At 40.0% G+C, this 17702-nt stretch overlaps 1 protein-coding gene and 1 long non-coding RNA gene across 2 annotated transcripts in view; both read left to right on the top strand.

Moving 5' to 3' along the window:
- LOC140515578 (uncharacterized) overlaps positions 1 to 17702 on the top strand; it is a 385043-nt gene that overhangs the window by 208691 nt on the left and 158650 nt on the right. The gene's annotated exons all lie outside the window — the stretch shown is intronic.
- On the top strand, positions 13692 to 15374 carry LOC140515679 (elongation factor 1-alpha 1). The gene has a single exon (XM_072626510.1). It carries the CDS (start codon positions 13761 to 13763, stop codon positions 15147 to 15149), a length of 1389 nt encoding a protein of 462 aa, XP_072482611.1. The 5' UTR covers positions 13692 to 13760; the 3' UTR covers positions 15150 to 15374.

Genomic DNA, 17702 nt, shown 5'->3' on the forward strand with positions numbered 1-17702 from the left:
TTTATTTGTGTGAGAAGTATTTTGTGTTCATATATGTCCTAAGTTTATCTTGCCAGGTAGATTGTTAAGTATTTTACAGTGATTGTAATTATTTTAAATGAAATTTCTCTGTTACTTGCTGCTTGGCTTTATTGGTAATATATAGAAATGCAGATGATTTGTGTTGGTTTAGTTCTTATCCTGCAACTGTGCTAAAGTTGTTAATAATTTCAACTAGTTTTCTTCTTGCTTCTCAAGGACTCCCTAAGTATACCATCACATCACCTGCAAAGAGGGGTAATTTTGTTTCCTCATTGCCTGTTCTAATGATTTCAATTTCTTTTTCTTCTCTTCTTGGGAGAGCTAATATTTCTAGTGCAATACTGAATAATAGTCGTAATAATGGGCATACTTGTTTCATCCCTTATCTTACCGGGAAAGCTTCTGCCTTATTTGCATTACATATAATTTTTGCTGGTGGTTTTAGAGAGATATTAGTTATCATTTTAAGGAAACCTGCATTTATTCCTAGCATCTCTAGTGATTTTCCCAGGAAAGGATGCTGTATTTTGTCAAAAAAATTTTTGCACCTCTTGAGATAATCATGTGATTTCTCCTTACATGGTCACCTTTGCAGATAGTTTTCCTATTATTGAACCAGTCCTACATTCCTGCTATAAATCATACCTGGTCATAGTGTGTGATCCTGGTGATATATTGTTGTGATTTTCTTCCTGTTAACTTATTTCAAATTCTTACCTCAGTACTGATTTGGGAATTTGGGTTATAGTTTTCTTTCTCTGTCTTAGCTCTTCCTAGTTTAGTTATCAATACCATATTTGTGTTATAAAAGGAATTTGGCAGGATTCCTCCTTTGCCTATTGTCCCAAATAGGTTATATAGTATTGGAATTAATTGTCCTTTAAATGTTGGATAGTATTCATTTGTGAGTCCATCTCACTCTGGGAATATTTTCTTAGGGAGTTCGTTCCTGGCTCCTTCAATTTCTTTAGAGAAAATGGGATTATATATTCCATTTCCTCTTTTTTTATTCTGGACAATTTATATTTTTGTAATTATTCATCTATTTCACCTAGATTATCAGATTTATTGACACACAGTTCGGCAAAGTGGCTACTAATCATTGCTTTAATGTCTTCCTCATCGGTAGTGAACACACTTTTTCATTTTCCCATACTGGTCATTTGTTTTTCACCTTTCCTTTTTTAAATCAAATGAACCAATTGTTTACTTTTTATTATATTTTCCCCACAAAAACAGCCTTTACTTTGATTTCTTATTTCAGTGGTTTTCTTAACTTTCCATCTTTTAAATATCCTTTGAATTTTAGAATATTCAATTTGCTGTCTAGTTGGGGATTTTCAATTTTTTTTCCTAGCTTTTTAGTTGCGTGCTCAATTGATTGGCCAGCTCTTTCTCTATTTAATTGATGTAAGTGTTTGGAGATGTCAAATTTCCCACAGGTGCTGCTTTGGCTGCATCACACAATTTTGGTCTCTTGTCTCATTTTTGTCATTTTCTTTGATGAAATTATTGGTTGTTTCTATGAGTTATTCTATGGCACACTCAATTTTTAGGATTAAATTATTTCTTTTCCAAAGAATTTTTAATCTCTATTTCCATGGCCCTCTCTTAAATGTAATTATTATTATGTTATGGTGAGAAAAGGACGCATTTAATATTTCTGCTTTGCTGCAATGGATTGTTAGGTTATTATGCTGTAATACTTGGTAAGTTTTTGTGTAGGTTCCTTGTACAGTTATGAAAAAGGTATGTTCTTTTCTGTCACCATTCAATTTTCTCTAGAATTCTATCATATGCAACTTTTCTAAATTTCTAATCAGCTCCTTAATCATTTCTTCATCTTGTGGTTAGATTTATCTCGTTGTGGAGGGAAAAATTGAGGTCCCTCACTAGTAGTTTTGCTGTCAATTTTCTCCTATAAATTATTTAATAAAAATATGGATGTTATCCCATTTCATGCATATATGTTTAGTATTTATATTACTTCTTCACCTATAGTATCTTTTATCAAGAATTTTTCATTAGATCTCTTTTTACTTTTGTTGTGTCTGATATATAGATTGTCATCTCTGCTTTGTTTTTTCTTACCTCAATTGAAGCATAATATATTCTGCTCTGACATTTTACCTTCACCCTCTATGTATCTCTGCTTCAAATATGTTTCTTGTAAACAATATACTGCAGGATTATGGCTTCTAATAGCCTCCACCTGTTTCTTTTCTATGGGGGAATGCATTCCATTCACATTTACAGTGAGGACGAATAACTGTATTGTCCCTGTTTACACTTTTCTTTCACTCTCTTTGCACCCTTTCCCTCCTCACCAGTGTTTTGATTCTGAGTACCCCCTCCCTTCAATATGACCTCCTTTCTATCATCCTTCCATGATTTCTTATTCCCTCCTCTCCTACTTCCCTACAGGGTAAGATAGATCTCTATACTCAACTGAATGAATATGTCATTTCCTCTTTAAGTCAAATCTGTTGAGAACGATTGAAGCAATGCCCACCTCATCCCTTCTCTCCTTCCACTGTAATATGTCTTTTGCAACTTTAAATGTGGTAATAATTACTCCATTCTTCCTCTCCCTCCCCACTTCTCCCAGTGCAACCCAACTTCTTATCCTTTAATTTTTTTATATATTTCATTAAGGTCAATTTATACCCACACCCTCTATCTATGTATAATCCTTCTAACTGCCCTAGTAGAGAGTCACTTCTTAAGAGTTAGAAGTGTCAATTGGGGGGAGTCAAAATGGCAGAATTAAAAGAAGGGCATCGTTTGAGCTCTCACTCAAACCCCTCCAAGCGCCTGTCAAAATGACTCTCAACAAATTCCAGAGAAGCAAAACACACAAAAACAAAGTGTGGAACAAATTTCCAGCCCAAGACAACTTGGATGGTTGACAGGAAAGGTCTGTTGCATCAGCCCAGGAGGGGAGAGCAGTCCAGCATGAGCCAAGCCGGCAGAGAATGAGTGCCCCAAGAAATCCAGAACAAGACTCAGGGGACTGAATCACCAGCAGCTGTGTTAGCTCCTGCTGTGTCTTCAGTGCTTAGAGTCAGGAAGAACTGAGCTCAGATCCTGGCTGTCATACTTAAAAGTTTAGTTACTCTGGGCAAAGCTTTTAACCTCTCTCCACCATTTTGGTGCCATCCTGGGGAAATTGAACTCAATGTTGAGAAGGCTTCCATGAGGCTCAACTGCTTCTTTTTCAGAGGGAACAAACAGGAAATGCGCTCTGGGGAAAGTTAGAAAGGAGAGAAAGAATGGAGGAAATGATCTCACATAAAATAGGCATGCAAGGTAGAGGTTTTATATTGGGTTGAAAAATTCTGGTATGGGAGAGGATGTCAGACAGGCCATGATTGGGCCTCCCCCATCTAAATTTATTCAGTAAGGGAAAATACGTATTGATTCAATTGTTCCTAAATTTTTGTCTTACCCTACAGGTAAGTAGAAGAAGGGGATAAGAGAAAGAAAAAGTAGTGATAAAAAGGTGGTCAGATTAAAGAAGGCAGTGTCCATATGCAAAACAGACATTAAAGGAAGGACAAGATCAAACAGACAGGGAGAGAAGGAGAAATAGAAGAAAATAGGATGCACGGAAATGCAAAATTAGTAATCCTAACATCGTAACAGTGTCAAATGAATGAACTCATTCATAAAATGGAAGTAGGTAGCAAAATGGATTAGAAAGCAGAATAGAATTCTAGAAAACTTATTTATGAAAGGCCTGTGGAGAAAATTGAATGGTAATTGAAAGGAGTGCAGACAAATGTTGCTTTATGTAAATTCATGCTATAAAAATTGAACTTTATGTAAGGAATTCTGTAATAGAAATCTGCATTCCCAAAAAACCTCCCATGAAAACTTTACCAGAGAGCAATGGAATCTCTTTCTGTTCCTGCCCCTGGGCTTGGTGGTCTGTCATTTCCTACGTGCCACCTCCCAGAAAGCCTTTAAAAAATCCTCCACGTGAAAGAAGAAGAGGAGACCTGCAGGAAGAAAGCCACCACGTCTGCTGGATTGGGGTTTGGATTGAGACTTCCAGCCTAAGAGAGGAGACCTTGCTTTCAGTTGGCCAATCCAACAGACAGTTTAGTTGCTGACTTATGGTATTTTGTCCATCCTCCTGGGGGTACTATGTGTCCAGGCCTTGCTTGAATATTCCGTGTCCAGCCCCCATCTGTCTACCTGTTAGTGTGTACTTCCTATCAGTTCCAGCCAGGCACCGCAGTGGCTGGCCCAGTTACCCATGTGTTCTTCCTCCTGGTCTTCCTTCTCCATGCCCAGCCACTCCTTGTCCATATCCTGGAACAATGTGCCAGCCCCTCCCTCATGGGGACTCAACTCCTTCCTGACTTCCTCCTGTTGCTTTAACATGCATGGGAAAATTCACATTCTAAAAGGTCTGCAGAATGGTTCAATTTTTTAAATAATTACTTCATATTTTACCTTTCCTAATTATATGAAAAGTTTGTAACATTTGTTTTTAAAATTTTGAGTTCCAAATTCTCTACTTTGCTCCCTCCCCTTCACTGAGAAGGCAAGTAAACTAATATAGCTTATAGATATGTTGTCACGTAAAATACATTTCTTTGTTAGTCTTCCTATAAAAGAAAACATAAACCAAACAAACACCTTAGAGAAAATTAAGAAGGTTAAAAAAAAGCATGCTTTGATCTGTTTTCAGACACCATCATTTCTTTCTCTGGGAAAGGATAGTACTTTTAATCCAAAGTCCTTCAGAGTTGTCTTGGATCACTGAAATGTTTAGAGTAACTAAGTTCTTCACAGCTGATAATCTTATAGTATTGTTGCTACTGGGTACATTGTTCTCCTGGTTCTCCTCATTTCACTTTGCATTAGTTCATGTAAGTCTTTCTTGGTTTTTTAAGAGCATCCTTCTCATGAATTTTATTTCATGGTAGTATTCCATTGCAATCATGTATGACAATTTTTTCAGCCATTCCCCAATTGATGACTATCCCCTCAATACCCAAACCGTTCTTATCTAGCTTCCATAGACATATTGTACATATAAGTCCTTTACCTTTTTATTTCTTTTTAAATAAAAACATAGCAGTGGTATTGGCAGGTCGAAAGGTATGCGTGGTTTTATAGCCTTTGGTCATTATTCCAAATTTCTCTCAAGAATGGTGGGATCTGTTCACAATTCTACCAATAGGGTGTTAGTGTCTCCATTTCCCACTCCTCTACATCACTTGTCATTTTTTTCTGTCTGATTAGCCAAATTAATACGTGTAAGGAAGTAGCTCAGAACTTTTAAATTTACATTTCTCCGATCCAAGTAGTGATTTGGAGCATTTTTTCAGGTGACTAGAGATACCTTTGAATACTTCATCTGAAAAGTGACTGTTCATATCTTTTGATCCATTGGAAAATGACTCTTATTTTTATAAATTTGACTCAGTTCTCTATACATTTGAAACATGGGACCTTTTATCAGAGAACCCTGGCTTCCAGAATTTTTTCAGTTATGATTGCTGATTGTATTTCTCTCCATTCTATTTGCCCCTATTTATTCCATTCTCTTTCCATTCAGCATCTCTCTCCTCAAAAGTGTTTGGCTTCTGAATACAAGTTCCCCCACTCTGCCCTCCCATCTATCACACAGTCTGCCTTCTCTTATGCCCATCCTCTCCTACTTTTACATGCAGATGAGTGTGTATGTTATTCCCTCTGAGCCAAACCCAATTCTTTGTCTGTGATAACTTTTATTTTTCTTATTTTTAATTTATGGAATAAAAGTTTTTTTCTTCCCTCTTTTATGAGAGATAATTTGCCGCATTCCATATCTCCCTTTCTCTTCCCAATATTTTCCTCTCTCACACCATAATTTCATTTTTTTAGATATCATCCCTTCCGACTCAACTCACCCTGTGCCCTCTGTGTGTGTATATATATATATATATGGAGTGCCCTCCAACTACTCAAATACTGAGAAAAGTTTCAACAGTTACAAATATTATCTTTCCATGTAGAAATGTAAACAGTTCGACTTTGTAAGGCCCTTACGATTTCTTTCTTTTTTACCTTTTCGTGCTTCTCTTGATTCTTGTTTGTGAAAGTCAGATTTTCAATTTACCTCTGATCTTTTCATCAAGAATGCTTGAAAATCCTCTATTTCATTGAATGACCATATTTTCTCTTGAAGTATTATACTCAGTTTTGCTGGATAGGAGATTCTTGGTATTGATCCCAGTTCCTTGACTTCTGGAATATCATATTCCAAGCCTTGCAATCCTTTAATGTAGAAGCTACTGGATCTTGTGTTAACCTGTTTAAATTTCCACAATATTCGTATTGTTTCTTTCTGGCTGTGCACAATATTTTTCCTTGCCCTGGGAACTCTGAAATTTGGCTACAACATTCCTAGGAGATTTTGGGGGGAGGGGATCTCACTCAGGAGGCAGTTGGTGGATTCTTTCAATATTTATTTTTCCCTCTGGTTCTAGAATAGCAGGATAGTTTTCCCTGATAATTTCATGAAAGATGAAGTCTAGGCTCTTTTTTTGGTCATGGCTTTCAGGTAGTCCCAAAATTTTTAAATTGTCTCTCCTGGATCTATTTGCAGGTCAGTTGTTTTTCCAATAAAATATTTCACATTGTCTTCTATTTTTTCACTCTCTTGGTTTTGTTTTGTAATTCCTTGTTTTCTCATAAAGTCATTAGCTTCCAATTGTTGCATTCTAATTTTTAAAGAACTATTTTCTTCAGTGAACTTTTGAACCTCCTTTTCCATTTGGCTAATTCTGCTTTTCAAGGCGTTCTCCTCATTGGCTTTTTGGACCTCTTTCATCATTTGGGTTAGTCTATTTTTCAACGTGTTATTTTCTTCAGCATTTTTTGGGTCTCCTTTACCAAACTCTTGACTCACTTTTCATGATTTTCTTGCATCACTCTCTCATTTCTCTTCCCAATTTTCCTTCAGCTCTCTTACTTGATTTTCAAAATCCTTTTTGAGCTCTTCCATGGCCTGAGACTATTGCATAGTTTTTTGGAAGCTGTCGATGCAGAAGCCTTGACTTTGATGTCTTCTTCTGATGGTATGTATTGTTCTTCCTCGTCTGAAGTAATGGAAGCAAATACCTTTTCACTAACAAAGTAACCTCCTATAGTCTTATTTTTCCCCTTTTTGGACCTTTTCCCAGCCTGTTGCCTGACTTTTGAGTACTTTGTAAAGTGGAAGGTATACTCTAGGGACCTGAAATTTCTCAGTTCATCCATGGTGTCACAATCAAGTGAGAGGAGTTTATTCCTTTTCAGTCCTGTGCTCTGGTCTGTGAACAACCACAAGCTTTTCTGCCCAGGATCTGCCCAGAATTCCTTCTCCAGGGCCTCCATCAGTTCCACCACACCAGCACTCTACCTCACCCCAGGACCATCACTCAGACCTGAGACCCAGATGGGCTGCTCAGTTCCCCCAGAGATTTCAGGCTGAGGGCTCCAAAATTGGATGTTGTTCCACATTGTCTGCCATGGCCATAGGCCTAGGCCTGGGCTGGAACCTGCTCCCTTCTCACACATGTGAAAGAGCTTTCTCAGTGACCTTTGAAGCATCTTTGGTATTTGTGTGTTGGGTATTTGTGGGTCTGGGAACCACAGCTGCTGCCTGTGACTCAGCTCCCTGAAGCCTCCTCCAGTCCTGTCCAAACTGCGTGGCATAGCCAAGGCTGGGCTGTGCTCTGCTCTGAGCCTGGTAAGATAGACCTTTCTTGTCAGTCTACTAGGCTGTCTTGGGCTGGAAATCTGTTTCAGTCTGTAGTTTTGTGACTTCTGTTGTTCTAGAACTTGTTTAGAGTCATTTTTAGGGGTATTTTACGGGCTATGGGGGGAGGGAGAGCTACAGCAGGTCCACCTTTCCACTCCGCCATCTTGGCTCCACCCTCCGTGGTACCTTTTGGCAAGAGGTAGTTTCCTTTCTTTCCTTCCTTCCTTCCTTCCTTCCTTCCTTCCTTCCTTCCTTCCTTCCTTCCTTCCTTCCTTAACTCTTTTACTTAGGTTTATCTTGGCTTTTACTTTGGCTAAGATCAGGATTGCTGCAGTTGCTTTTTTTTTTTTTTACTTCAACTGTGACTTGATAGATTCTGTTCTAGCCCTTTATCTTTACTCTGTGTCTCTCTGCTTCAGATATGCTTTTGGTAAGCAACATACTGTAGGATTCTTATTTTTTATATACTCTGGTACCTGCTTCTGTTTTGTAGGAGAGTCCATCTCATTCACAGTAATGATTACTACCTGTATATTTCCTTCCATTCTAGTCTTCTTCTTGTTTGTCTTTTCTCTCCTTTCAGCCTTTTCCACATCATCAGTATTTTACTGCTGTCTACTACTTCCTGTTATGTTACCCTCCCTTATGTCAGTCACCAGAATCCTCACCCCATTTATTTAATCTCCCCCTCTCCCACTTCTCTGACAGGTAAAAGAGATTTCTATATTCAACTAATTCTATATATTATTCCCTCTTTCGGCCAATACTGATGAGAGTAAGGTTTAAGTGATGCTCCTTGTCCACCCTCCTATCTTCTCCTACACTGTAAAAAGTCTTTCCTGCCTCTTCATGTGCTATAATTTACCCTATTCCGCCACTCTCTTCTTTCTTAACCCTTTGTACTTCTCTTTTTCATCCCTTAATACTTTTTTGTCATTCCCTCACATTTACCTACTACCCCTATCATCTGTCTATGTATATTCTTACTATCTCAACTATTAGTGATAAAGATTTTAACAGTTATAAGTATCACCTTCCTGTGCAGGGATGTAAACAGTTTAAGCTCTGTTGAATCCCTTGTGTTTTCTTATGCTTTTTTACCTATTTATGTTTCTCTTGGGTCTTGTTATTGGAGGTCAAATTTATGTTTTACTTCTGGTCTTCTCCTTATGAAGGCTTGAAATCCATCAATTTCAAGGAATAATCATTTTTCCCTTGATGTGTTATGCTTAATTTTGCCAGGTGAGTGGTTCTTGGTTGTAGTTTTAACTCTGTTTCCCTCTGGAATATCATGTTACATAAGCTCCAGTTCTGTAATGTTGCAGCTACCAGGTCTTCTGTTATCCTGGTTGTGCCCCTCGATATTTGAATTGTTTCTTGCTGGCCACTTGTAGTAGTTTTTCCATGACCTGACAGTTCTAAAATTTGACTGTAGTATTCCCTGTTTTTTTGGGGGGGGGGGGAATCTCTTTCCTAAGGTGACTGGTGTATTCTGTCAATGCCTGTTCTGCCCACTGGTTCCAGGTCATCAGGATAGTTTTATGTGATAATTTCTTGAAAGATGGTGTCCAGATGATAGAATCTTAACCATGCTCCCCCCAGCCTCAATAATCGAACTTCATAAAAGGCCCCATTGAACAGAAGGCCCACTGTACCTACCTTGCCCCACACCCATATCCTAACTTCATTATATATGGCTCAGTGCTCACTAGAACCACAGATGTGTCCATGAAATTATAGTTCTCCCAGAAAGAGCAGGTGTGCCCATGTGATGGGAACCCAGCCACTGCCTCTAGCTAGCCACTGTCCTCAGACCCATTCCCATAGAAAGATTTGTGTCCATGTACTCAACCTTGACCACATTATCCATCATGATCACACAAGACCACAATACCTAACCAATCAGAAAACAGCACCAGCAGGATGTAGAGCAGGATGCTTGACCACCAAGCCATAGAAGGGGCTCACCCCACGATGATAACTGCACAGTAACAGTAAACAACTGACCTAGAGTGAACGTAGGACATAGAGAGACTTATTATAATATCATTATCATATAAATACCACCCAAAATGGGTTTTTCTGTGTACATTATGGAAAAGGGCATGTGTAGTTCCCCTGAGGCTGGGACACCTCCTCCATTAAATTGTCCCTTAACAAACTCCTCGTGACTTTTCAATATTAATCATATTCCCATATTCTACATAAATTTTTGGTCGTGTAATCAGCATCATCTTCCGTATAAAATTATACATCTTGCCTTTACTGAAGTTGCTAATTCCTCTGAGAAACTTAGGCACTCACCAGAGCATGAAGCCAAAAAACTATAGTAAATATTTCCAACTCACTTGGAGTAGAACTAAGTCTTTGAAATTCTTTAGAGATGTCCTATGGCAAATCTACCTGATGAGTAGATAAGTCACATTTGGCATCCCTGGGTGGGCACTTGCCTCTTTGAAAATTCCAGTGTCTCCAACCCTAAGATAAGCTTATTTTTCCTTCTCTTATCTGGGAGGTCCTTCAAGCACCTAGGAAGGCTTGACTTGATCACTTGAGTCATAGTACCCAAAGCTTTTGCAGCTGGCAAATTCCATTTAGATTGAGGATGCTCTGTTTGGGAATTTCACAGGGAGTTCACTCTGAATTCATCCTTCTTCACCACAAGGTGGGATGCCACTGGAGAGGTGAACTGTGGCTATAGGTGGAAATTCTGCAGGCCTACAGCACCAATTACTGTTAACCATTATAGGACTAAGTCCCTCCGTCCCCAAAGATTCACCACTGGGCTGTCTCTTGCATAATTGGAACAAATCTGGCTTAGAAGATTTAAAAAGAAAACAAACGCCTCATATTTTTCTGTCGTAGTGCCTGGCCTCAATAGGATCTGGGAGACCAAGAGAAATGGCCTAAAGCTTGGTCAATCAATTACAAAATCATTGATCAACTTGACCTTTACTGCAGCAGGGAAAGGACATGAAGCATAAACGGCAAGTACACGCTTTTAGGGGTCTCTTCCAAAATCAACACTAAGACCACAGTGTAGGATGATGTTCCTACCAAATTCACTCCAGGCAGCCTTGAAGGGGAGGACCAATTTGATCTCTTCTGCTGATCCTCTTCTCTCAAACCCCCAAATCCCACAAGCTCCTGGCACTACCCAGTCCTTAATTTCCTCCCACTCAAGGAGTGGGGCCCTCTTTCTCCCTCCTTCTCAATCCTTGACTCGACCACCCCACCAATAAACTTCGCATTAAGGAAGCAGCAGCCCCATCAGGATGGACACTTCTCAATATCTGACCTTCCCCAGATTAAGGAAAAGCCTGGCTTTTACTCTGAAGACCCCACTAAATTCCCCTAGGGTTTCAGGGAATTTGTTTTGCAATTTGACCTCACTTGGGGAGATGTTAATATCATTTTCCCCACCTGTTGCACAATTGAGTAGAAAAAGAGAATCTGGGATTTAGCTCAAGTGTTTAGGGGTGAATTGGATGTGTCTTCTCCCTCAAGGTATCCCCCAGGAGCCACTGGGGTTCCAGTTGCAGGCCCCAGATGGGATTGCCAAGAGGAGAGCAGAGATAGGACAAAAGAGGGACCATATGCTAACTTGCCTCATTGAAGGTACGGTGAAAGCCTTTAAAAAACAGGTCAATCATGAGAGGTTCAAGGAAATCACCCAGGGGCCAGAGAATGGCCCTGCCCTCTTTCAAGGTAGGCAGGTGGAAGCTCTCAGAAAATTTACCAATCTACACCCCATTTCACCTGAAGTGATTGCAATCCTTGGTACCCCAGACATCCAGAGAAAACTGCAGGCTTCAGCTTTGGGTCCCCAGACACTGCACAACCAACTTTTAGAAATAGCTGTTGGGGTACTCAACAATAGGGACTGAGCTGCAGTAGAGAAAGGAACCATAGGGCCAGGGCAACGGATAGAGAACAGGCTCAAATCCTGCCTGCCACCATATCTGAGTCCCATAAGGACCTGCCCCTAAAACTCCTGGACAAGTTTCATTTTTCTCTGTCACAAGCAGGGCCATTGGTCTCCCAACTGTCCCATGCCTAAGCAACAAAGTCCAGGTCCATGCCCTATCTGCTAACAGGAGGGGCATTGGAGCTGGGGCAACCCTGAAAAAAGAAGGCCAAAACTAGATGACCGTTTGTCTGGTATGTTGTTTTTTGGATATCGTTCACATACAGATTGGACACGATGGAAACTTTGGTCTCTTCTAACGATCAAGTTTTAGAAAAATTATGGGAACCAAGGCTGACAAGGAAGTCTGAGGACAACACTGGGTTTTATTTTTTTATTTAATTAATTTATTGGTTTTCAGTTTTCATCAATCACTTCCATAAGTCTTAAATTTTCTCTCTCCTTCCTCTTTCCCTTCCTCTGCTCTCCCGCCCTGGGATAACATGCAATCGTATATGGGTTCTTCACATACACTCTTATTAAATGCATTTTCACACTAGTCATGCTGCATAGAAGAATAAAAACAAATGGGAGAAACCATGAGTAAAATCAAAATAAAACATAGCAGAAGAGAAAAGGGTCTGCTTCATTCTCTGTTCTGATTCCATAGTTCTTTCTCAGGATGTGGATGGCATTTTTCTGCAAAAGTCCTTTGGGATTGTTTTAGCCGCATGCATTGCTGTGAAGTTCTTGGTCTATCAGAAGCAGCCCTTACACACTGTGGCTGCAATTATGTGTAATGTTCTCCTGATTCTGCTCATTTCACTCAGCATCAGTTCATATAATTCTTGCTCGGTTTTTCTGGAGTCCTCCTGTTGACATTTCTTAAAGCACAATAGTATTCCATTACATTCATATACCACAACTTGTTCAGCCATTCCCCAATTGATGGACATCCCCTCAATGAACAGTTCTTGGTCAACACAAAAAGAGCTGCTGTAAATATTTTTGTACATGTGGGACCTTTTCCTATTTTCATGATCTCTTTGAGATACACCCCTAGAAGGGATATTGCTGGGTCAACTTGTGTGCACTTTTTGGAGTCCTTTGAGCATATTTCCAGATTGCTCTCCAGAAAGATTGGATCAGCTCACAGTTCCATCAACAATGAAGTAGTGTTCCAACTCTCCCACTTCTTCTCCAACGTTTATCATCTTCCTGTTTTGTCACGTTAGTCAATCTGATAGGTTTGATGTGATACCTCAAAGTTGTTTAGATTTGCATCTCTCTAATCAATAGTGACTGATAACATTTTTTCATAAGACTACAAATGGTTTTAATTTCTTCCTCTGAAAACTGCGTGTTCATATCCTTTCACCATTTATCAAGTGGGGAATGACATGTATTCTTACACATTTGACTCAGTTCTCGATATATTTTAGAAATAAGGCCATTTTCACACACACAAGTAGTAAAAATTTTTTACCAGTTATCTGCTTCCCTCCTAAACTTGGTTGCATCGAGTTTGTTTGTAAAAAAAAAAATTTCAATGTAATGTAACTAAAATTTTCCATTTGGAGCCTCATAATGTTCTCTACCTCTTGTTTGGTCATAAAATACTCCATTCTCCATAAATATGACAAATACACTAGCCTTTGCTCCCCTAATGTGTTTATACTATAAGCCTTTATACCTAGATCATGGACCCATTTGGACTTCATTCTTGTGTGCGGTGTCAGGTATTGATCTATACTCAGCTTCTCTCACACTATTAACCACCAGTTTTTGTCAAACAGTGAGTTCTTCTCTCAGAAGCTGGGGTTTTTGGGTTTATCAAAAGGAATAATTCTATATTCATTGTCTACTCTGTCTTGAGTACATAATCTATTCCACTGATCTACCCCTCTAGTTCTTAGCCAATATTAAGTGGTTTTGATGATTTCTGCCTTATAATACAATTTGAGATCTGGTATGACTAGGCCACCTTCCCTAGCATCAACATAGAGTTTAAAAAAGCTATTTTCCTTTTTCGCAACGGGTTTGCCGCCAGAACACAGGTGTTGTGAAAACCATCGCTAAACTTCCACAAAAATGGGCAAGGAAAAGACTCACATTAACATTGTCGTCATTGGACATGTAGACTCTGGCAAGTCCACCACTACTGGCCACCTCATCTACAAATGTGGTGGAATTGATAAGAGAACTATTGAGAAGTTCGAGAAGGAGGCTGCTGAGATGGGAAAGGGCTCCTTTAAATATGCCTGGGTCTTGGATAAACTGAAGGCTGAACGTGAGCGTGGTATCACTATTGATATCTCCCTGTGGAAATTTGAGACCAGCAAGTACTATGTGACCATTATTGATGCTCCAGGACACAGAGATTTCATCAAGAACATGATTACAGGCACATCTCAGGCAGACTGTGCTGTCCTGATTGTTGCTGCTGGTGTTGGTGAATTTGAGGCTGGCATTTCTAAGAATGGGCAGACCCGTGAGCATGCCCTTCTGGCCTACACACTAGGTGTAAAACAACTGATTGTTGGTGTAAACAAAATGGATTCCACCGAGCCCCCGTACAGCCAGAAGAGATATGAGGAAATTGTCAAGGAAGTCAGTACCTATATTAAGAAAATTGGCTACAACCCTGATACAGTAGCTTTTGTGCCAATTTCAGGTTGGAATGGTGACAACATGCTGGAGCCTAGCTCTAATATGCCCTGGTTCAAGGGATGGAAAGTCACTCGCAAGGATGGCAATGCTAATGGAACTACACTGCTTGAAGCTTTGGATTGCATTCTGCCACCAACTCGTCCAACTGACAAGCCCCTTCGTCTACCCCTCCAAGATGTCTACAAGATTGGCGGTATTGGTACTGTACCTGTTGGCCGGGTGGAAACTGGTGTTCTAAAACCAGGCATGGTGGTCACCTTCGCCCCAGTCAATGTTACAACTGAAGTAAAGTCTGTCGAAATGCACCATGAAGCTTTGAGTGAGGCTCTGCCAGGGGATAATGTTGGTTTCAATGTCAAGAACGTGTCTGTCAAAGATGTCCGTCGTGGTAATGTGGCTGGTGATAGCAAGAATGACCCTCCTATGGAAGCAGCTGGTTTCACTGCACAGGTTATTATCCTGAACCATCCAGGCCAAATCAGTGCTGGCTACGCACCTGTTCTGGATTGTCACACTGCTCACATTGCTTGCAAGTTTGCTGAACTGAAGGAGAAGATTGATCGGCGTTCTGGTAAGAAGCTGGAAGATGGCCCTAAATTCCTGAAATCTGGTGATGCTGCCATCGTTGACATGGTTCCAGGCAAGCCCATGTGTGTGGAGAGTTTCTCTGATTATCCTCCTCTGGGTCGTTTTGCTGTTCGTGATATGAGGCAGACTGTTGCAGTTGGTGTCATCAAGGCAGTTGACAAGAAGGCTGCTGGAGCTGGCAAGGTCACAAAATCTGCCCAGAAGGCCCAGAAGGCTAAATGAATATTCTGTACAACACCTGCCACCCCAGTCTTAATCAGTGGTGGAAGAACGGTCTCAGAACTGTTTGTCTCAATTGGCCATTTAAGTTTAATAGTAAAAGACTGGTTAATGATTACAATGCATCGTAAAAGCTTCAGGAGGAAAGGAATGTTTTTGTGGACCATTTGTTTCGTGGCAGTTTTAAGTTATTAGTTTTTAAAATCAGTAATTTTTAAATGGAAACAACTTGACCAAAAATCTGTCACAGAATTTTGAGACCATTAAAGCAGTTTAATGCGAAAAAAAAAAAAAAAAAGCTATTTTCTGGGGCGGGAGTAGATCTTAAAGCTCAGATGAGCTCCCTCTGCACACATCTGAGGACACATGTGCAGCCCTGGCAGACTTTAGGCTAATTCTTAAGCCTTAGTACCAGTTATAGCCACAAGAGGAATCCAACCACCTGCCACCCCTAATCTTTCCCTCCAGGTGCTTCACTGCTTTAGTTAGGCTGGCTTGCTTGGCCCAAAGGGAGCAAGTGGTGGGGATGGTTGACTGGTCTCTTGTTCATGGCAAGTGCTTCCCCCATGGACAACAACTCTAGGTGCTGAGCCTGAAGCAGGTCCAGTGTTCTGGGAGAGACTCTTGAGCCCCAGGTGCTGAGCGGTTTCCATCATGGTCTTAGGGGTAATGGTGGTTGAGATGGTGAGGATAGTGTGATTTGCCTAGTACTAGCTGGCTCCTGGCTGTCCCTCAGTGACACTTGCTGCGTCGGGGAAGAATACATGAAGGGACTGAAGAAGAGAAAATCTTCCAATTTCCAAAAAGGGAAAAGGAATGCAATCTGCAAATTATAGATCAATGAACTTCAGGCATGATTTCTGGGAGCTGTTCTAGAATGTATTTGTAGGTAGACTGGGGTTTCCAGTGGTCAAAACATAGCACCAAAGCAGCTTTGTTGCTGACCTATATACGTAGTGACAATAGTTTGGTGTGACCTAGGGGACAATACTGACTTTAAGTGCTCAGACTATTTTTTGTTATGATTTAAATTCATTACCATTTAATCCAGGATCGTGTAGGTGAGTCAGGCTGTCTGAACTTTAGATAATTAACTGTAAAAACCTTTATCGGTAATCTAAACAAAGGGGTAGATATGGAGATACCTAAGGTCACCTGAGGATACTCTGCCTATATTCCTTCTGGGAGAGTGAAATGTAGTGGCTGTGACTCAAGAACTGTCAGCCTTCCCTGAACATGGAGAAGTTCTAGTCAGTCCACCATAGGCTTAGATAACTTAGATGGCTATGGAGAAATAAATATAGACAAGATAGAAAAAAAGAGTGTCAGTACCACTCCCAGAAGAACCCTATGTGGTGAGTCCAGTGAAGAAACGTGCCAAGTGTCAGGCCTAACGAGAGCAGTTTGGCACCATTACTGAAGCATCATTGCAGGTCATAATTTTCCCTCCACAACTGTTCCCATATATGTCTCTTCTTCTGTGATTACTAGGGGCTCTCATTCCTCACTCCTATCCCCACCAATGGTGATCTCTATATGCGAGAGTGTATCCTGGGCATATTATGGTGGAATGCTCTATTCCTTTGCTTTGAACAATTTGTGCCCTTTGATTGACTAGAGAAAAATAGGGGATCCTGAGTTCTCATTTTGTGTCTGTGCACACGCAGAGCATCTTGAAGGTAGGGCAGGTATTCTGGGGACCCAAAATGGAAGAAGAGACGTGACAGATCCTATATGCTACTAAAGAGATATCCCTTAAACATCTAGTAAAGAGAATGGTGAAGAGAAAAAATCAGTATGACTTCATCGAAAATAAGGCAAGCCGGAGTAACTTCATTTCCATTTTTTGACAAAGTTGCTAAAATGGTTTTACCCAGATATCTACAAAACATTTGACTAATGATTATTGCTCTTTTATTAGAAATGGTGTGGAGATGTGGCCCAGGTGAAAGTGAAATTAGACCTGCAATTGGCTGAGGCATTGCAGTATAAAGATTCCATGTCCCATGTCAATTGGGGAGGTGGTCTGAAGTGGAAAGCCGGGAAACGCTTCTCATTGACCCATTGCTGCTTAACGTCAAGCACAGTGTCAGGCAGAAAGATAATACAACAACAAAAGCCACCAAATGGAACCTTTTCAGCCTGACTTCAAAGAAGAAGTATGTGACAGACCATCCATACTCTACATGAGGACATTTCTTTCCCTTTCCAGCTGCTAGTACCTTTTCCCTGAAATTATTTAATTTTGACTTTCTATATAATTTGTATATACAAAATCAATATATTTTGTACATACAAAGACGCAGAGATGAAGAAACAGAGACTCACACTCTCTCATAAAACACAATATATATATATGTATGCACACACATAATATATATACATATGTATGTATATATGCATATACACATGTATATATATATATATATATATATATTCCATGATAGAATATATATTCCTAAAAGGATGAGATTGGTTGTTTATTTTTTTTTGGTATGCCTAGGCTCTAGCACAATGTCTGGTAAATACTAGGTACTCGATAAATACCTGTTGCTT

This window comes from Notamacropus eugenii, chromosome X (genome assembly GCF_028372415.1).
Source record: "Notamacropus eugenii isolate mMacEug1 chromosome X, mMacEug1.pri_v2, whole genome shotgun sequence".
Lineage (NCBI taxonomy): Eukaryota > Metazoa > Chordata > Mammalia > Diprotodontia > Macropodidae > Notamacropus > Notamacropus eugenii.

Bases quoted from the DNA above. Each gene is read 5' to 3' on its own strand.
- LOC140515679 (XM_072626510.1), top strand. From the start codon at position 13,761: ATGGGCAAGGAAAAGACTCACATTAACATTGTCGTCATTGGACATGTA.